The sequence below is a fragment of the Gorilla gorilla genome, chromosome 4 (genome assembly GCF_029281585.2).
Source record: "Gorilla gorilla gorilla isolate KB3781 chromosome 4, NHGRI_mGorGor1-v2.1_pri, whole genome shotgun sequence".
Taxonomy (NCBI): domain Eukaryota; kingdom Metazoa; phylum Chordata; class Mammalia; order Primates; family Hominidae; genus Gorilla; species Gorilla gorilla.
Genome location: NC_073228.2, coordinates 55,261,353 through 55,282,517, shown reverse-complemented (window position 1 = coordinate 55,282,517; position 21,165 = coordinate 55,261,353). Strand labels below are relative to the sequence as shown.

Genomic DNA, 21,165 nt, shown 5'->3' with positions numbered 1-21,165 from the left:
TCCTTTGATATACATTTTGCAAATATTTTCCCATCTGTGGCTTGCCTTTTCATTTTCTCAATGTTATCTTTTGAAGAATGAAAATTTTTAGTTTCGATAAGTCCAATATATCAATTTTTTCTTTTTAAAGAATTTTTGTTGTTGTTGTGCTAAGGAACCTTGACATATCTCAAGGCCACAAAGATTTTTTTCCTGTGTTTTCTTCTGGAACTTTTATAGATTTAAAACTTCAGTCTGAGTCATTTGAAGTTAATTTTTGCTTACAATATAAAGTTAGGTTTGATGTTCACTTTTTCCCCATGGATCCAGCCTGTTTGTCGAAAAGACTTTCTTTTCCCCGCTGAATTACCTTATTACCTCTGTTGAGAACTAATTGACCATATATGCATGGGTTTGTGGACTAGCTGTTCTGTTTCACTGATCTATATATAAGGGGGTCTTCAAAAAGTTCATGGAAAATCCGTATTATGAAGAAACTATGCAAAACTTTCAAAATTTTTTGCACCAAAATAAACTCATACCAACTTGTTACAATACGGGTGAAATGGATCTAGTCTGAGACACTAAGAACGATAAGACAGCAGTTTGAAAACAGCAACATGAATTCTGCTTAAAACTGAAGCACGAACAAACTCCAAATTTACAGTGAAGCTTGGGTAGAAGAATAGTGAAATCACTGATGCTTTATGAAAAGTTTATGGGGACAAAGAAATCACCTATTTACAAATGGATAACTTGTTTTAAGAAGGAACAAGATAATATTGAAGATGGAAGTCTGTAGCAGCAGACCACCCACATCAATTTATAAGGAAAAAATTCATCTTGTTCATGCCCTAATTGAAGAGGACTGTTGATTAACAGCAGAAACAATAACCAACACCACAGACATCTGAGTGTATATAACCAATTACAAGCTCATGCTTGTAATCCCAAATATATATATATGGTTTGGCTTACACCACATATATATTTTTTTCAAGATAGGGTTTTGTTCTGTCAGCCAGGCTAGAGTATACAGGCATGATCACAGCTCACTGTAACCTCACACTCCTGGGCTACAGCAATCCTCCTGTCTCAGCCTCCCAAGTAGCTGGGACTACAGACATGTGCTACCACATGCAGCTAATTTTTTTTTTCTTTTTGGAGTCTTACTGTGTCACCCAGGCTGGAGTGCAGTGGTGTGATCTCGGCTTCGGCTCACTGCAACCTCCGCCTCCCAGGTTCAAGTGATTCTCCTGCCTTAGCCTCCCAGGTAGGTGAGATTACAGGCATGCGCCACCATGTCCGGCTAATTTTGTATTTTTAGTAGAGACGGGGTTTCACCATGTTGGCCAGGCTGGTTTCGAACTCCTAACCTCAGGTGATCCACCCACCTCAGCCTCCCAAAGTACTGGGATTATAGGCATGAGCCACTGCTCCTGGCCCTATTTTTTGTATAGATGGAGTCTTGCTATGTTGCCCAAGCTGGTCTCAAAATTCCTGGCCTCAACTGATCCTCCTACCTCAGCTTCCCAAAGCACTGGCATTATAGGTGAGCCACTGCTCCTGGCCTCCCTACCAATTCTTTGTTTTGTTGTTTGTTTTTGAGACGGAGTTTCACTCTTGTTGCCCAGGCTGGAGTGCAATGGCGTGATCTCGGCTCACTGCAACCTCCGCCTCCCAGGTTCAAGCGATTCTCCTGCCTCAGCCTCCCAGGTAGCTGAGATTATAGGCATGCGCCACCACGCCTGGCTAATTTTGTATTTTTAGTAGAGACGGGACTTCACCATGTTGGCCAGGCTGGTTTCGAACTCCTAACCTCAGGTGATCCACCCACCTCGGCATCCCAAAGTGCTGGGATTACAAGCATGAGCCACCACGCCCAGCCTTCTTCCCACCAATTCTTAATGAAAAATTAGTTGAGCAAATTTTCCATATGATGGGTGCCAAAACCACTGCTCCCAAATCAGCTGCAGACAAGAGCAGAGATTTCAAAAGAAATTTTAAACAAGTGGAATCAAGGTCCTAAAGCATTTCTTTGAAGAACTATAACAGAAGATGAAACATGGTTTTACCAGTTTGATCATAAAGACAAAGCACAATTAAACCAATGGCTACCAAGAGGTGGAAGTGGTCCAGTCAAAGCAAAAGTTGACCAGTCAAGAGCAAAGGCAACAGCAACAGGTTTTTTGGATGCTCAAGGCACTTCTCTTGTTGACTTTCTGGAAGGCCGAAGAGTAGTATCTGCTTATTATGAGAGTGTTTGAAGAAAGTTAGCCAAAGCTTTAGCAGAAATTTCTACAAAAAAAATTCTACTAGAATTCTAATTGGGATTGCAATGATTCTGTAGATCACTGTAGGGAGAAAACATTGAGTTGCCTAAAATATTGGTATGCCTCTCCACTCTACTGGATTTTATAACATATAAGGCCAGAGTATTTAAAACAAGCTAGTATTGGTGTACAAATACAGAAACAGAATAGAAGAGGTCCAGAGACAGACGTGAATATATATGGAAAATAAGTATACAATTAAAGTTGCGTTAAAGTCCAATAGAGAAAACACGGATTATCAACATATGGTATTAAGACAATTAGTCAACATAAGATAAAACACCAACATATGGTATTAAGACAATTATGTTATTAAGACAATTATTCAGACATCTGAAAAAAATTTTAGTTCCCTATTCACTCCTTATACCAAATAAAATTTCACAGGGTCAAAGATTTTAATATAACAAATTGAAACTACAAATAAGAAAACATGGAAGTTGTTTTTTTTCTTTTTTTCTTTTTTTGAGACAGAGTCTTGCTCTGTCACCCAGGCTGGAATGCAGAGGCATGATCTCAGCTCACTGCAACCTCCACCTCCTGGGTTCAAGCGATTTTCCTGCCTCAGCCTCCCAAATAGCTGGGATTACAGGTGTGCACCACCATATCTGGCTAATTTTTTTATATTTTTAGTAGAGACGGAGTTTCACCATGTTGGCCAGGCTGGTCTCTCAAACTCCCGACCTCAAGTGGTCAGCCCGCCTCCGCCTCCCAAAGTGTTGGGATTACAGAAGTGAGCCACTGCACCCAGCCTAGAATTTTAAAAAAACGTAATGTGCAGAAGGCCAAAAAGTAAATAAATAAGACAAGTGACATATGACAATCTGGAAGCATATTTGTAAACATAATATGGCAGACATAGAGCTAATTTCCTCAATATATGAGGTTTAATAAATTAAGAAGAAACAGATGAACGTAATATGATAAGGGAACAATGTAATACAATAAGGGTACAATGTACACAAAGAGACAAATTTACAAAAAGAGAAAAGTCTCATACCTTGCTGGAAGGCATCGCAAAGTAGAATAACTTTAAAAAAATTTTGTTCCCTTTATGAGACAGTTGGTACTAAATGACCCAAATCATTACTAATTCACAAGCTATTCAATTTTCCAGTTAAAAATAGATACATGCCTGGCGGGGCGTGGTGGCTCACATCTGTAATCCCAGCACTTTGGGAGCCCAAGGTGGGTGAATCACGAGGTAAGGAGATCGAGACCATACTGGCTAACATGGTGAAACCCTGTCTCTAATAAAAATACAAAAACAAAATTAGCTGGGCGTGGTGTCGGGCGCCTGTAGTCCCAGCTACTCGGGAGGCTGAGGCAGCAGAATGGCGTGAACCCAGGAGGCGGAGCTTGCAGTGAGCCAAGATGGCGCCACTGCACTCCAGCCCCAGCCACAGAGTGAGACTCAGTCTCAAAAAAAAAAAAAAAAAGAAAAGAAAAATTGATACATGCCTACACATTTATCATAGATCTACGGCCTAAATACATTTGTTGCCACAATGGTTACAGTACATAGCTGTATGTTTCTGGTGGCCCAAAATTTGAATCCTTTTCCTAAGTTTGTGGCGTGTCTTTCTTATTGGTAAAGGTTTTATCAAACTTCCTTGCAGCCAGGGAAGAATGACTTTTACTGCAGCACTTAACAGCAAAAGCATGCAAACATGTCCACACAGTAACATGTCAAATTGATCATGGGGCATCCCTACAATGTATGATGGGCTACTATGCTGTGTTACAATGAACAAGGCAAAGTACTTCCTACTGATGCAGTGTTTCTGGTGGATACATCTATTTGTTAACTCTGCAATTCCACTTCTAAGAATTTATGGGACAGATATACTCACATATACATGCAAAGATAAGTAGAATGACACTGCAAAACTACAACAGCAAAAATGTGAAAACAAACTATAATTATCCATCACACAGGAACCTGTTAAACCAATTATGCAATACACACAATGGGATACAATGCTGTGTTAAAATGAACAAGGCAATGTACTTCCTACTGATTCCAAACAACCTCCAAGATACATTGTTTTTAAAAAAGGGGAAGGTAGTAGCAGAGGTTCCCAACAGAGTGTATATAAAGTAATCAAAGTATATAAACAAAGTATGAGGAGTATTTGTTCTTTTTTTTTGAGTCAGGCATAAATACATAGGAATAGTGTCCCCAGAAAAATACAAAAGAAATTGATTAACAGTAGCTGCATGTGGAGAAACAGGGGACTGGAGATAAACAGTAGGAAGGAACTTTACTTTTCATCATTGTATAACTCAAGTGTTTACCAAAAAAAGGTAAATGACTAGGAAACTTAATATTATAGATTAAAAAAATATAAACAGCCCTAGAGTACAGTACAAGAAAAAAAAAAAAAAAAAGGCCAGGCGCGGTGGCTCACACCTTTAATCCCAGCACTTTGGGAGGTCGAGGCGGGCAGATCACAAGGTCAGGAGTTCAAGACCAGCATGACCAACATGGAGAAACCCCGTCTCTACTAAAAAATACAAAAATTAGCCAGGCGTGGTGGGGCACACCTGTCCCAGCTACTCAGGAGCCTGAGGCAGAAGAATCGCTTGAACCTGGGAGGCAGAGGTTGCAGTGAGAGGAAAACATGCCATTGCACTCCAGCCTGGGCAACAGAGCGAGACTCTGTCTCAAAAGCAAACAAACAAACAACAAAAAAACAAAAACCTCTGTCAAAATGGGCAAAGAGTAAGAAGAAACAATTCACAAAAGGTGAAATATTAATGTCCAGTAAAGCATACAAAAATATGCTTGACCAGCTAGGTGTGGTGGCTCACGCCTGTAATCCCAGCACTTTGGGAGGCACTTTGGGAGGCGGAGGTGGAGGCGGAGGAGGGTGGATCACGAGGTCAGGAGATCAAGACCATCCTGGCTAACACGGTGAAACCTGGTCTCTACTAAAAATACAAAAAATTAGCCAGGTGTGGTGGCAGGCACCTGTAGTCCCAGCTACTTGGGAGGCTGAGGCAGGAGAATGACGTGAACCCAGGAGGCGGAGCTTGCAGTGAGCCGAGATTGCACCACTGCACCACAGACTGGGCAACAGAGCGAGACTCATCTCAAAAAAAAAAAAAAATGCTCGACCTCACCAGTTATCAGTAAAATATAAAATTGTTTCAGGCAGGGCGCGGTGGTTCAGGCCTGTAATCCCGGCACTTTGGGAGGCCGAAGCGGGCGGATCACGAGGTCAAGTGATCCAGGCCATCGTGGCCAACATGGTGAAACCCCATCTCTACTAAAAATACAAAAATTAGCTAGGCGTGGTGACACGCACCTGTAGTCCCAGCTACTCGGGAGGCTGAGGCAGGAGAATCGCTTGAACCCAGGAGGCAGAGGTTGCAGTGAGCAGAGATCGCGCCACTGCACTCCAGCCTGGAGACAGAGTGAGACTCTGTCTCAAAAAAAAAAAGTTTCATTCATTAGCTTGGCAAAAAAATTAACACCAATAATATTCAGCACTGACAAGGACTTGGGAAGTCATTTTGTAGTATTTTTCAGAGAAAGGGTACATACCCTTTCACCATATGATGCTACTTTTCGGATGGTATTCTGCAGAAATAACAGTACCTGTACAAAAGGATTTATGTATAAATATCTTTACTTAAAATTATCTTTGCTGTAACAATATTTCTAATGACAAATACCTGGAAACAACCTGAGTGCCATCAGCTGACCAATGACCTCATTGTCTGACTTGTAGCCATAAGCCTGTGTTATTTTTATAACTGAAAAAAATTAAAGAGAAAAAACATGACAGAAATCAAACACTAACCTGAAGTCATCGTCTTCCTTTTTTTCTTGCTCTGCTCCCTCTTCCTTTCAGTTAGGCTCTCTTCTTTTTTCTCTCCATTTTGGGGCTTCTGATGTGTTTGTGATGCTCCACACACACCTGGGACAGACTTCTTGTTTCCAAAAAAGTCCAGTCCCTGAAGCACCTCCGAAGAATCAAAGTCATATTTCCTTTTTCCTATCTAAAACCCAAAAAATTTAAAATGAAACCTACTGACAGAATACCATTGCTTTCATTGAAGCAAAACTGTTCAATGACTCCTCATCTTTTCTACCCTTTCACCAAGTATCTGCCGAGCTAACAGGTGTCTGGACAAACGGAATCTGAAAAGACCTTCTCTGACCTGATAATAGTAACAAATTAATATTAGCAATGAACACATATATGCTTACTAAATGTCAAGCAGATTTCTAAGCATGTTTATACATATTAAATTGCTTCATATTTATAACTCTATAAGGTAAATAGTAGTATTACGAATGAGAAAACCAAGGCATTCGGAAATTAAGTAACTTGAGGTAGGTCTAAAAATGAGTAACTGGCAGACTTAGTATTTAGACCCAGATAATCTGGCTCCAGAGTTCATACTCACCAGTTAGAGAAAGAAGAAACACACGTCACACGCATATACACATCCAAACAACAAAGTAGACATTCAAGATTTTCCAGAATTGGGCCCCAATTGACCTCCCCCGATGTATCACTCACTACTTCTCTAGGTAAGAGCCCCCATTTTTTAATCGCTCTTCTCATTGGTTACTTAAGCCATGGGGTTGAAGCAATAAAAAGAATCACGCCCAGTACAACTATACGCATGCCAAGCCAAACTTGGGGAGACTATAGTAAGAGAATCTGTTTTCTCCATCTTTGGTTGTTTCTGTTTTCGAAATTCCTTTCCTCTAGGTTCGGAGAAAAAGTTCCTTTTGAAAGGAGGATTCCAACTTTGCTTTGAATAAGAGGCAGGAAAGAGGGTTTCCGTGCCAGGCCCAACTAGGTCTACAACAGGATAGTTAAAGAGCTTATTCAAAAGGCTTGAACCGAGCAGCCGTGCAGGCAAGCCGAACACAAAAGGAAGCAAAATACCCCAAGGGTGGGGAGAGCCAGGCCACCGGTGTCCATGTGCGCCGGCCTCCCCCAGCAGCGGGTTCATTCCCGGGCTTCTGCTCCTTCTCAGTTACTCGGCCCTGGGTCCCTTGGGCACAATACCTGGAATCGAGCTGCGTCTGCCGAGAAGCGTCTCGTGTCGAATTTGGCCCCCGCGCCGAGCCGGCGAAAGAGATCGTGGACGTCCATCTTTACCCAGAAAGCTCCACTGTTCTACAGCGCCTGCGCAGACTACTTCCCAGGCCCCGGGCAGCGTCGGAAGAGGGCGTGAGCATAATTGGCTCCTGTAGGCGGAGCCTGGCTGGGTGAGAAACGAGGCTATTTTATTATCGCGTACTCCGTCATTATTTATCTTTTTTTTTTTTTTTTGAAACAAGGTCTCTCTCTGTCGCCCAGGCTGGAGCGCAGTGGCGCAATCGCAGCCTCGAACTCCTGGGCTCAAGTGATCCTCCCATCTCGGTCTCCCAAACTGCTGGGACTACAGGCGTGTGTAAATTCTTTTAAAAAATATTTATCAGTATCCTCTTATGTTGGGCACTGTTCTAGACTTTGAGGGATACTATAGTAAACAACATCTTAAGATTCCTCTTCTTAACGAAGCTTACATTTTAGTAGGGACAACAGATATTGTTAACAAATAAATAAGCAAAATCTCTGTAAAGTAATAAGTGCTATAAAACAAAAAGGTGTAATTGATAGAGAAAATGATGAGGGAGCTGACTTAGTGAAATTCACTCCGTTGAAGTGATAACTTGAGCTAAGAGGAAGCAACCTGTCCAAGATCTGGGAACAGCATTCCAGATAGGGGAAACACGTGGCTGAAGGGAAAAAAATTGGAACCTTGAGGGAATAGAAAGAATGCCGGTACGACTAAAGCCAAGTTGCAGTCTGATAGAGTAGTACAGATAAGGTTGGAGGGACAAACAGAAGCCAGATCTCACAGAATCTTGTAACAAGGTCATAGTAAGGAATTTGGACTTCCACCTTGGGAAACTATGTGAAAATTTTTATGGAGAGAAGAACATGATTTAGTTTATCACATTTAATTTTTTATATTTATTACATCTGTACGAAATTATTTACTGCTTATTGCCTCTCCCTCTTCTGGAATGTAAGTCCCTGAGCACAGGGATATACTTTGCTCCGCTATGTATCCCCAGTTTCTGTGCACTTTGGTGAATGAACGCGTGGATGTTTCATAAAGGATTACACTGGCTATTTGGAGAATGGACCATAGAAAAGCTAAGAGTGGAAACAGGTTAGTCAAAGTAGAGTGATGATCATGGCTTGTCTAGGTTGGTATCTGTGCTGAGAGAGATAAATGGATTAGATCTGGCATGTATTTTGGAGGTAGAGCTAAATGTACCTGACGGATTTTATGCAGAGGTGAGAGAAAGGGAGGAATCAAAGATCACTCCTAGTTTTTTGGCTGAGTAGATGGCATGCCATTTACTGAGCTAAGAAAGCCTGAGAGAAGAAGGGCTTTCTGGTACAAGTGAGATACGGAGGATGGAATCAATTGTTATGTTTTGGACGTGTTAAGATGCCTACCTAGTTGACTTTAAGTGGAGACATCCAAGTAGGTAGTTGGTTCTGAATCTGAAGCTCAGGAACAAAAATTAGGGCTAGAGAAATTAATTTGGAAGTCATCAACATATAAATGATACAAAGGAGTTGCACCATATAAGCATTTAACTTATAAAAATTCAGTTGTATGTATTTGACCAAAGAGAATGAAACATACTTGAAATTGTATGGGTGAGTCCTTTACAATCAAGGAAAGCAGGTGTGAGGTGTGCATGTGATGGGGGATGTGAATCTGCCGTTTCTCGGATGAATTCAGTCTCTTACTCCCTATTACAGTGGGGGGGGGGGGGAGGGTGGTCTTCCTGTCCCAAGTGTGTCTACTCTTTAAAAATAGGAACTTCCCAAGTACTTCATCTGTTGTTCAATAAAAATAATTTATCTTCAGCCAGGCGCAGTGGCTTATACCTGTAATCCTAGCACTTTGGGAGGCCAAGGTGGGCAGATTACTTCAGCTCAGAAGTTTGAAACCAGCCGGGGCAACATGGCGGAACTCCATCTCTACAAAAAATTAAAACATTAGCTGGGTGTAGTGGCACACACCTATAGTCCCAGCCACTTGGGAGGCTGAGGCAGGAAGATTGCTTGAGCTTGGGAGGTTGAAGCTGCAGTGACTTGTAACGGCACCACTGCACTCCAACCTGGGTGACAGAGTGAGACCTTGTCTCAAAAATAAATAAAATTAATCTATTTCAACATAAGAGGAAAAACTCAATATTAGTGTGTTGATCTTCAGTTTGGCACATAAATATGGCCACAGCCATATATAAAATTAATATGTATGAAATGACAACTACCATACTTTGTGGATGACTTAGGGAATTAAAAAAAATTCAACTTTATGATTTTTTTTTCTTTATGAGCTGATTTAGAACCTAATCCCTATGTAAGTGGTAACAAACCCATCTCCAAAAGCATGAGCATGAATGTGATCACTTAGAGAAAATGTGTGAATTGAGAAGAGAAGGGGACCCAGGACCGACCCTATGGTACTCTAATGCTTGGAGATGAGGTGGAGGAGGAGACACCTGTAAAACAAGAGTCTGAGAAGAAGCAAGTGAAGTAGAAAACAAGCAGTGAGGTAGGAAGACCAGGGATTTGGTGTCACCAAAGCCAGACAGAAGTTTTAAGAAGGTAGTGATCAGCTATTTCAAAGGCTGTTGAGAGGCTGAAGACAGAAAAGATCATTGCATTTGGCAACGTGGAGGTCACTAGAGCCCCTGATAATGTCAGTTTCAGGGACACTGGTGAATAGAGATGATTGGTGAAGGTGGTGAAATGGAGATGGATGAAACCACTCTTCCAAAGATTTAGCTGAGCAGGATAGCAGAGAAGTAGGGTGGTAGCTATAGCCAGATGTGGATTCAAAGGAGGGTTTTGCTTTTGGTTTTCGATGTTTTTAAATATGAGTGCTAGGAGATGTTTGTAAATTATATGGGATGACCCAGTGGAAAGGTATAAACTGTTGCTGCAACAGAGAAGGGAGAATTATGGGATGGGGGTGGGATGAAATTTTGTCAGGGTGTGTTGGAGGGCTGAGAAGAGAAGTGGTGTGAAATAATATTCTCTAACAGTGGGAAAATGAACTTACTGAAGAAAGGTGGTAATAATTCTGGGCAATGAATGCCCATTTGAGGTTCAGGGCAATTAATTTAAAAGGAGACAAATTAGCATGATTCAGCCACTTAAATAAGGGTGTGAAGTGTACAGTGTTAGATTTGGCCAGGGTTAAACTTTTGCCAGGTTAATATCATGGAAGGTTATGGCAGAGTTCTGTCCTCCCCACTCCAACAAGAAAAGCACCTGAGATTGATAGTTCAATAGAAATTTAGCCACCTAGGACCGAAGAAGGAAGAGGAAGCCACTAGGAATAATACTCTGTGTTATAGTAATAACTCAACTTGCTGCTTTCTGATCAGAGGAAGGAAGAATTATATTGAGTGTTGAATATGTACTATATTATTTACCTTCATAAGCATGGACTTGGAGTTAAATAGGGCTGAGTTTAAATTCTCCCAGCCTCTTCACCTATTAGCTGTGATTTGTGATTTGGTCACATTAATCTTTCTGGGACTAATTTCTTTGTTTATAAAATGAGGATCATGATAGCTACTTTGGAATCGTTCTGAAGATTAAGCTAGCCTCATAGGCAGTGGTGTGTAGTGGAAGGAGTGTAGGTTTGGGGCATCAGAAATACTTAATGTTTGAGTCCAATTGTGTCATTTAGTAATTTGATAATCTTAAATGAGTTATTTCACTGGTCTGTGCCTCAGTTTCCTTGTTGGTAAAATAGCGATTATAGGATTATAATATCTACCTTGAGGTTAGGAGTAGCATAATTTTTCACCACACAGGGCTCAAAATGGTTGAGATGGGTCAGAATACTAGATATGTATAAAATCCTTATATATATATATATTCTGTAGTTATTGTATAAAGCATTTGGAACAAAATCTCACACATAGTAGGTTCTTAATCAATAGTAGTTCTTTCCCATCTTTCAGTTCTTCCTTCTAGAGCAATAGTTCTTGACCCTAACCACACAATAGAATCTTCTGAAGAACTTATGAAACAAGTGACCAAGTGCAGTGGCTCACACCTAAAATCCCAGCACTTTGGGAGGCCAAGGCAGGAGGATTGCTTCAGGCCAGGAATTCAAGACCAGCCTGGGCAACATAGGGAGACCCCATTTCTACCAAACAATTTTTAAAAAATTAGCCAAGTGTGGTGGTGTACCTGTAGTCCCAGCTACTAGGGAGGCTGAGCTGGGAAGATCAATTGAGCCTGGGAGGTCGAGGTTGCAATGAGCCATGGTCACACCACTACACTCCAGCCTGGGCAACAGAGCAAGACCCTGCCTCAAAACAAACAAACAAAAGAAAACTGATTCCCACCCCCAGAAATTCTGGTTTAATTGTTCTATACTGGTTCCCTAGCCTGTAATTTTTGAAAGCTTCTCAAGTGATTCTAATTGTAGTCAACATTAAGAATCCACCTGCTGGAATTATATTTCTGAAGCCCAAATGTGGACCATGTTGCTTCTCTGCTTAAAAACCTCTCTTGATTCCCCATTGTCTGCTGAATGTAGTCTGAACTATAACTTGTATGTCAGTCCCTAAGCAGTGGTTCTCAACATTTTATCTGCTTCAGCATTCTCAAGAAATATGACTCCCTCCCATAAACAGCTTCAGCTTGGGTTCAACTCTCAGTCCTATCACTTAACCAGCTGTGTGGTTACGTATCCTCTCTAAGCTTTAGTTTTCTCACCTCATTTCAGCTTTGCTTCCAACTCAGAACATTTGTACTTGTTTTTTTTTTCTTCTTGGAATGTCCTCTGTTCCTTTCCTCCATGGATAACTCCTTATATTCTTCAATACTCAGTTTACATGTCCTCTCCTGAGTGAAACTTACCCTGAATATCCCCTCCTTGACATAGTCCATCTTTCTTCGAGTTCTCATGCCACTTCATAAGTACCTCTATTTTAGCTCTTTTCCTATAGCATTGAAATGATATTTCCATGTATGTCCACAGACTTTGAGCTTTTTGAGGCCTGTTCCTACATCTCATTTATCTTCATATTGTTTGCTTCTCATGGAGTCTGTTTCACAGTAAGTGGTCAGTAATCTTGTCGAATTAATGAAGTGAAATGAAATAGACAAAGATCCCTGAAACTGCCAACCTCAATGAATTTTGGAATGGACCTTGTGTTTTTTGCTTGGTGCTTTGTGATAAATTTTAGATGAATGAATGAAAGAAGACAAATAGAAACTGTTAGAGCATTTCATACCCTCACAATGTCCAGCTGACTCATTAAAGGACCATTTCCTCCTGGGGAAAAAACGAAACAAAACAACTTAGAAGCATTGTCAACAAAAGTGGTGAGGAAACTGAATCATGGTTTTGTATAACTGGAATTTCTCTAAAAACCAGTACGGTCTGACTGGTAGACACACATGGTTTCTCAGCTGTAGCAAGTGAGAACACAAAGTCTGTATAACACTGCAGTGGAAAAGCTATTTGGGATAACTTGTTGTGAATAGAATGATGACTCTATGTCCTAAGAGTATGTTTTTGAAAACTTTTTTTTCCACTCCTTGTTTATCATTCAACAAACTTGCTGGTGGTTGTTTTTACAGTGTTTCTGGCATGGACTAGGGCTTAGGGATCCAAAAATGAACTAGACACAGTCCTTGGTCTCAAGTAGCTTTGAGTTTGCAAGGGATAGAGAACTGTTTGCAAACAGAGCAAGGAAATTCTCTAGGCACTGCAGTATAATTGTAGGAAGTGAGGGAGTAAGGGTGGCAGGATGGAGTGGGCTTTGTGGAAAGTTAGAAAAGACTTTATAGAGAAGACAAAGCTGGCATAGCCTTAACAAATAAAGTGTTGACCAATTAGAAAACACAGGTAAAAGTATTTAAGTAGAGAGGAGAGCAGCGCAACAAATGTAAAGAGGGATGAAACACGTTGTTGTGTTTGGGGAACTACTAGTGGCTCAACAAAGCTGGAAGTGGATGCTGCAGCAAGAATTGGAGCTGGACAGGTAGGTAGGGACCAGCTTGTGACGGGCCTTTTGTATACACTGAGGACTTTGAACCTGATCTTGTAGGCACTGAGAGCCATTAGAGGATGTTAAGCCACTGATATAAACAGTTTTTAATTTAATATTTATTTATTTAGAGACAGGGTCTCACCCTGTCATCCAGGCTGCAGTGCAGTGGTGCAATCGTAGCTCACTGCAGCCTTGCCCTCCCCAGGCTCAGGTGATCCTCCCACCTCAGCCTCCCTAGTAGCTGAGACTACAGGCATGCACCACCATGCCCAGCTAATTTTTACATTTTTTGTAGGGATGGGGTTTCGCCATGTTGCCTAGGCTGGTCTTGAACTCCTGGGCTCAAGCAATCCACCTGCCTCGGCCTCCCAACGTGCTGGGATGACAGGCATGAGCCACTGTGCCTGGCAGTTTTTAATTTTAAAACATCACTTTAGCAGCAACACAGAAGAGAGGCAAGTTGGAGTCAGGGAGACCAGGACAATATTGAAATAGCAGTCTAGTGAGGAAAGAAGGCAGTGGCTGTAGGAAGGAAGAGGAGAAAGGAGCGGATCTAAAGGACATTAAGGAGGTAAAGTGACTAGATGTGGGAGGATAGCAGGAGAGGGAGAAACTTAAAATAACTCCCGGGTCTCAAACTTAGGTGACTGAGTAGGGGTGAGCCTTTTCACGGAAAGGGGGAATACTGAAGGGCTAGGTTTGTGTGAGGACTATATATTCATAGTAAGTTTAATTCTGAATACGTTGAGTTTGAGATTTTTGTGGGACATTTGAATGAAGTTTCTAATGGTTATTTGAAAGTAGGAATTATTATTTCTTTGCAACGGGAGCTAGGAACTTTTGAACTGTAACTTCAGGATCTTAATTTAAAAGTGAGTTGAGGGGAGGGTGATTGGCTATGGATAACATCCGGAAGCCATTCCCACAGTGAGACAAAAACCTTGCTTTCCCCGAGGCTGAGTTTCCAGCTTCAAATTCTCAAGATTTACCAATAGTCTAGTACTTTAGAAATCCAAATCAAGTACTCAAGAAATCCAAATTCTTACAGTTTTTTTTTTTTTTTTTTTTTTTTGCCACCAATAGTCAACAGAGTGTACTTTTAGGCTACAATGCAATGTAAGTGTAACTACTCAAATATTCTTTTAATTAGGACAGAATTGAAGTAAATAGCGCAAGGACCAATGCTGACCTCATGGTGGCACTCCAGTCTTCGAATAAAGGGCTCTCTGGACTCATCTTATTGACCTCCAAATGGACAGTCCACATTGAAGTGAAGAGTTGACATGAACTCTGGGCCCATAGACCCCACAGTTTAATTTCCTGAGGAGAATCTACCAAGGACTTTGCTTTTCTGTTTTTAAATCAGCTCTGACGTAAGGCTGGATCGATAGAATAGGTGTCAAGTATGCCAGAATGTCTCCATCCGTAAAAAATTTCATCAGGGTTCAAAAGTAACCAAAATAATTTCACCATTATTATTTATTAATAGATACCATTTATTGAATGCCTGCTATGTGCCACATTGGGTTCAGGGTACTTTTCATATTATATGAGCTCATTGAACTCACAACAGCTCTATGAGGTTGAAACTACAGTGTTCTCATTTTTCTGAGAAGAAGCTAGGGCTCAGAGACATTAAGTAGCTTGCCTCTCACATCATATAGGTAGTAAGTGGCCATACTGGGTTTTGAACCCAATCTGTGTGATCCCCAAGCTTGCGCTCTTTAAACAAGGCTGCATTGCCTCATATTATTGATGCCAAGATAAAAGCAGCAATTAATGAAACTTGGTTTTCTTCAGGTATAGACTGTTTGGCATGAGGTGGTTTAAATAATATCATATTTAAGGAGATCTAATGCGGGCCCCTATTGTGAATTTGTGTCCTCTTCATGAAACTCTTTGCCACATATGAGAAACAGGATATTTACATAGTCACAAAGTGTGTCCCACAAGGTATTGATTAGTTACAAAGAGAAAAATTGAAAATTTACAGTGGAGCAACCTGGAAGATACCATGTGAATGAAATGGTCACAGTATAAATGGTAACATAAAAGTGGTAAAATATCAATATGTACACCATGGTCATATTCTTTTGCTTTTATTGTGGAAGAGACAAAGGGACAAGGGAGGATTTGCTGACACTGGTCAGGAGTGGAGTAGAGGACTAATTCCTATCTTTGATCTCCATCTGTGAAAGCCCAGATCGCACAAAGATTTCCAAATGAAATATTTACGTTTCTAAGGGGTAGAGAATTATTCGTGAATCCTAGACAGTATACAAGGGAAGGCTCCCAAAAGAAAGATACAAATAATAAAATTCTAGAATAATGTTATACTACTGATTGTAGGCTATGGGGAGTGGGAGTTGGTTGTCCTATTAATAAAATGCTTAATCAAGAGTGTATGATTTGTAAATCATATTTGTTAAGCATTTTTTAATGCCTTACAGACTTCAAAGCCCTAAAACTTTTCTGCATCTCTAGGGGTTAATATCAGCATTTTGTATATTCCCAGCTTGAGATAATTACCAATCTGCCTATTTTTTAAAAGAACTGTCTTTTAGTGAGAAGGATAAGATGTCTGGAGAAGCTTTTTGTTCAACATGTCAGTATGTGCATGATTTACAGTGTAATTAACCAGGCCCTGTAGCACAGGCAGACCCGCTCCCTTCACTATTTATCATGTTTCCAGCAACTTCAGATCATCAACTCTGCTGGGAGGAAATACGTCCTTCTTAGAGATGTGAAAATATATCCCCAACCATTCCCACAGGCAGAATGTGATCTATCCTTATGTATCTATTATTTCTCATATCTAAGGGCTCTTCCCCCTACCCCATTATTTTTATACAGCATTACTCTCGGAACTAAACTAGTTAAATAAATATAAGGCCGGGCACGGTACCTCACACCTGTAATCCCAGCACTTGACGAGAGTCTGAGGCGGGTGGATCCCTTTGAGCTCAGGAGTTTGAGACCAGCCTGGGCAAGATGACAAAACCCTGTCTCTAAATCCAAAAATTAGCCAGGTGTTTTGACGCGTGCCTGTAATCCCAGCTACTCGGGAGGCTGAGGCAGGAGAATCGCTTGACCCCGGGAGGTGGGGATTGCAGTGAGCTGAGATTGTGCCACTGTACTCCAGCCTGGGTGACAGAGCAACACTCCGTCTCAAAAATAAAAAATAATAAATAAATAAATACAAAATCTAATACTACTTAGGAATAATTTTGTTTTTCAATTGCTTATAGTCACCAGCACATATTCGTTAAGGTATAATTGTGCTGTGTAAAAGACAAAGTCTGGTGACTCAAAATCTAAAACAAAACACCTATATAGACAAATAATATTATTACAAAACTACTTTAAATCTCTATATTAAAACATTATAGGTTTCAAAAAAACTTCAGATGTGTTTACTTTTGGCCCAGTAATCATTTTAAGAATTTATCCTGAATATACACCTACGGCAATATGAAAATACATACGCACAAGTTTATGTATTGCAGCATTGTTTGTATTTGGGAAATAATTGAGAAAATCTAAATTCCCATATGGTTCTCTAGCAAGCAGACTCAGAAAAAAATAGTCTCCTGTGGAGAAGAGTGGTTGAATAAACTACAGTACAAGTACATAATAGAGTACTATAAATCTATAAAAAAGAATGAGGGGCCAGGTGCAGTGGCTCACGCCTGTAATCCCAGCACTGTGGAAGGCTGAGGCAGGTGGATCACCTGAGGTCAGGAGTTCGAGACCAGCCTGGTTAACATAGTGAAACCTCGTCTCTACTAAAAATACAAAAATTAACTGGGCATGGTGGTGCATGCCTGTAATCCCAGCTACTAGGGAGGCTGAGGCAGGAGAATTGCTTGAACCCAGGAGGCAGAGGTTGCATAGCTGAGATTGCACCACTGCACTCCAACCTGGGCGACAGAGCAAGACTCTGTCTCAAAAAAAAAAAAAAAAAATGAGGAAGATGTCTGTGAACCGATATAGAATGATTTCTAGGATATATTATTTAGTGAAAACAGTATCTATAGTATGCTACTTTTTGTGTAAAAAAAAAAGAGGAGTGAGAAAACATACACGTGTCTGCTTTTTTGACCAAAAAAGAAAACCAGGAAGGATAAATTAGAAAGTAGTGAGATTGGTTACCTACAGGAAGTGGGTGGAAAGGAGGAGGAAAGGGTGAGGAGGCTGGGGACTTGAGTGGAGGGGATGGGGACTGACAGTTTTCTTGAATATTTCTTTTTGTATGGGTCTACCTTTGGAATCATGTTAATGTTCATATACTAAAACACATATACACACACACACACAAATGGGGAGGGAAATCCTAAAATGGAATACAAACAAATCAACCTAACAGTTTCAAGTGAATAATATAATCACCCTGAAGAGCGGGTATGTTGGTGGGGGGGACTAACCCAATCCAAGCAACTGTAGAATATAATTTTTTTTTTTTACTATGTACTCTCAGACTAAAGACTAAATGAACTGCAAATGAATATTAAATTTTAGTTACTTTTTTTTTTTTGCACTAGAGGGTGTCTTTTGGTAGCAGTTCTAAAACTACTTCTGTGTATTCTGGAATTGGGCAAATAAGTACATTTATTATAGATAATGGAATTCATTTTCCTCACAGAGAGAAGAGAGTTACAAATTAGAACGGGACAAAAGTAGAATGAATCGTATAGTGTTGGATTAGACTTGGAATGACACTATAAAACTCATGTTTTTTAAGAAAGGTATGAGAATGTTTTTATTGTGTACATATAATCATATATATATGCATGTATATATTCCCTGGCTCTCTTCACTGAGAAATCCCAGAGACAATGACACCCCAAGAGCAATGAGCACACCTGTCACTTAAATCATGATTTCTAATTTTGTTCACTATTTAAAGGAACCAGAGCTCCTTGAAGATTTGGCCAATTCCAGGGAGGCTAGGGCTGGGGATGTACAAGATGAGCCTTGCACATTTTATTAAGCTAGTAAGTTAGAAAGTACTTTAAAAATATAGGATCAGGCATCTCAAAATGTCTAAGAGTTACCCTGAAGGGATTGCTGCTGGCCAAATCTGGAAGAATTAAGCATAAAAATAAATAATGATAGTAATGTATTATAACTCATTGAATAACATATGTGGGCATATAAATAAGAGTAAATAAATGTGGGAGAAGGAAAAATGAGTTCTTATTGTAGAATATCAACTAATAAATGTAGAAGGAATAATGGAATTAGGAAATCACTATCTAGCAACCATCGTGGTAATAATTGAATCATCGATGGATAGAAAAACTAGCAGGTAAAGTTTGGTTGAGAAATGGGATATTTACATAGTCACAAAGTATGTCCCCCCCACAAGATATGTATTAATTATAAAGAGAAAAATTATAAATTTAGAGTGGAGAAATATGTCAGATACTATGTTAGCGAAATGACCAAAATGATAAAGCAAACGTGGTAAAATAGCAACATTTAGGAAATTGGGTGAAGAATATACAGGAATTTTTACAATTTCTATACCTTTTCTGTAAGTCTGAAATTAAGAAATAAAAAGAAAGAGATAAGTAAAACACTTTTAAGGATTACTAAGCTATAGGAAGATAAAGGCTGTAATCAATGTGTAGCAAGTAAATTCTGCTCACCTTCCTAGCAGAACAGCTTATAGAAGGTCTTAGTTGGGGTGTGGGGAGTGAGAAGAGGGCAAATACCTTATTAGATGCTTCTTTAAACACAATTTTTATTTTATTTTTTGAGATAGGGTCTTGCTCTGTTGCCAGGCTGGAGTACAATGTTACAATCATAGCTCACTGCAGCCTCGACCTCTTCGGTGCAGGCAATCCTGCTACCCCAGCCTACCAAGTAGCTTGGACTGTCATCACCCACCACTACACCTGGCTAATTACTTTTATTTTTATTTTGTAGAGATGGTGTCTCGCTATGTTGCCCAGGCTGGTCTTGAACTCCTGGCCTCAAGCAGTCTTCCCACCTCGACCTCCCAAAATGCTGGGATTACAAGTGTGAGCCACCACCTTTGGCATGAACACAATTTTTTAAAATTGTTTTTTCAAACGAAAGACTTTTGAAGTTTTTTTTTTTTTAATTCTGTAATAGAAATTCTGGGTTTCTAGTTTTTTTAAAAAATAGAATGAAAATTTTAATCCCAGAAGACCTAAAAATTTAAGAAAGCAAAAAATAAAGAAATAGAGTAATTTCTGTTCTCTTCCCAGATAGTAAATTTAAATAAAAACTTCTGATTATGGCTGGCACCGTGGCTCACGCCTGTAATCCCAGCATTTCGGGAGGCCGAGGTGGTTGGATCACGAGGTCAGGAGATCGAGACCATCCTGGCTAACACGGTGAAACCCCATCTCTACTAAAAATACAAAAAATTAGCCAGGCATAGTGGTGGGCGCCTGTAGTCCCAGCTACTCTGGAGGCTGAGGCAGGAGAATGGCGTGAACCCGGGAGGCGGAGCTTGCAGTGAGCCGAGATAGCACCACTGCACTCCAGCCTGGGCGACAGAGGGAGATTCTGTCTCAAAAAAACAAAACAAAACAAAAACAACTTCTGATTATGTTGGCAGTTATAAAGTTTTAATGTTACTGATACAGATGTACTTCAAAACTCTTTTATCGATCACATAGAAGTGAATGTAAGATCATTGACGAGAACTGTCCTAGGTAATGAGGTGGTAATATTACTACTACTACAAGGTGCCTATACTATTCCGAATACTTTTTGTAAATTAACTCATTCAATCTCACTGCAACCCTATGTTGTAAATACTATTATTAGACTCATTTTATACCTGAAAAAACCAAGGTTCCCAAACTTTCTTGATAACTGTGCTCCTAGAGTCTCAGTAATTTTTTCACAACTCAGGCTCAAAGAAATACTTAATAATTCCATTTATTAAGTTAAGCCCAAATATCTTAATATATATTTATGATTTTACAACTTAGTAGCCATTTGAAAAAATAATACATATAAAACATTTTTTATTTTTTTGAGAGAGTCTCACTCTGTTGCCCAGGTTGAAATGTGGTGACATGATTGCGGCTCAGTGCAACCTCTGCCTCCCAGGTTCAATCAATTCTCATGCATCAGCCTCCCAAGTAGCTAGGATTACAGGCGTGCACCAACATACCCAGGTAATTTTTGAATTTTTAGTAGAGACGGGGTTTTGCTGTGTTGGCCAGGCTGATCTCAAACTCCTGGTCTCTAGTGATGCTCCGGCCTCGGCCTCCCAAAAAGCTGGGATTAAAGGCGCGATCCACCGCCCTGGGCCATACATATAAATTTAAAGAAAAAAAATTGTATTTCATTTAAAAATAATTACACTTACTTGCTAATGAGAGTTGCAAAAAAAAAAAAAAATTACCCAGACACTGAAAGCACAGTAATCAATAAAGTTTGGGAACCTTGGTTTTTTCAACTATAAAATGAGTCTAATAATCGTATCTATAATGTAGGCCAGGTGTGGTGGCTCACGCCTGTTAGCACTTTGGGAGGTTGAAGCGGGCAGATCACCTGAGGTCAGGAGTTTGAGACAAGCCTGCCCAACATGGTGAAACCCCATCTCTACTAAAAATACAAAAATGAGCTGGTCGTGGTGGCGGGTGCCTGTAATCTCAGCTACTCGGGAGGCTGAGGCAGGAGCATTGCTTGAACCCAGGAAGCAGAGGTAGCAGTGAGCCAAGATCGTGCCACTGCACTCCAGCCTGGGTGACAGAGTGAGTGAGACTCCCTCTCTCAAAATAAATAAATAAATAAATAAAT

At 40.2% G+C, this 21,165-nt stretch overlaps 1 protein-coding gene and 1 long non-coding RNA gene across 5 annotated transcripts in view; one reads left to right on the top strand and one right to left on the bottom strand.

Annotated features, from left to right (window-relative positions):
* The window catches only part of DDX52 (DExD-box helicase 52), a 30,525-nt gene extending 22,981 nt beyond the window's left edge, over positions 1 to 7,544 (bottom strand). The window contains exons 1-2 of one of the 3 annotated variants that reach the window (XM_019028431.4): positions 7,346 to 7,544; positions 6,122 to 6,320 (exon numbers count right to left, since the gene is read on the bottom strand). In XM_019028431.4, the coding sequence (XP_018883976.1) occupies positions 6,122 to 6,320; positions 7,346 to 7,432 (286 nt within the window). In that variant the 5' untranslated portion in view covers positions 7,433 to 7,544. Of the gene's footprint in view, positions 1 to 6,121; positions 6,321 to 7,345 lie in introns of those variants that run through there. The other 2 variants (XM_055388405.2, XM_063706501.1) reach the window with 2 other exon arrangements.
* LOC134758533 (uncharacterized) overlaps positions 1 to 21,165 on the top strand; it is a 79,579-nt gene that overhangs the window by 26,159 nt on the left and 32,255 nt on the right. Inside the window, exon 1 of one of the 2 annotated variants that reach the window (XR_010133815.1) lies at positions 7,422 to 7,548. The exons of the other annotated variant lie outside the window; for it this stretch is intronic. This is a non-coding gene — a long non-coding RNA (uncharacterized lncRNA). Of the gene's footprint in view, positions 1 to 7,421; positions 7,549 to 21,165 lie in introns of those variants that run through there. 2 annotated transcript variants of the gene reach the window in all.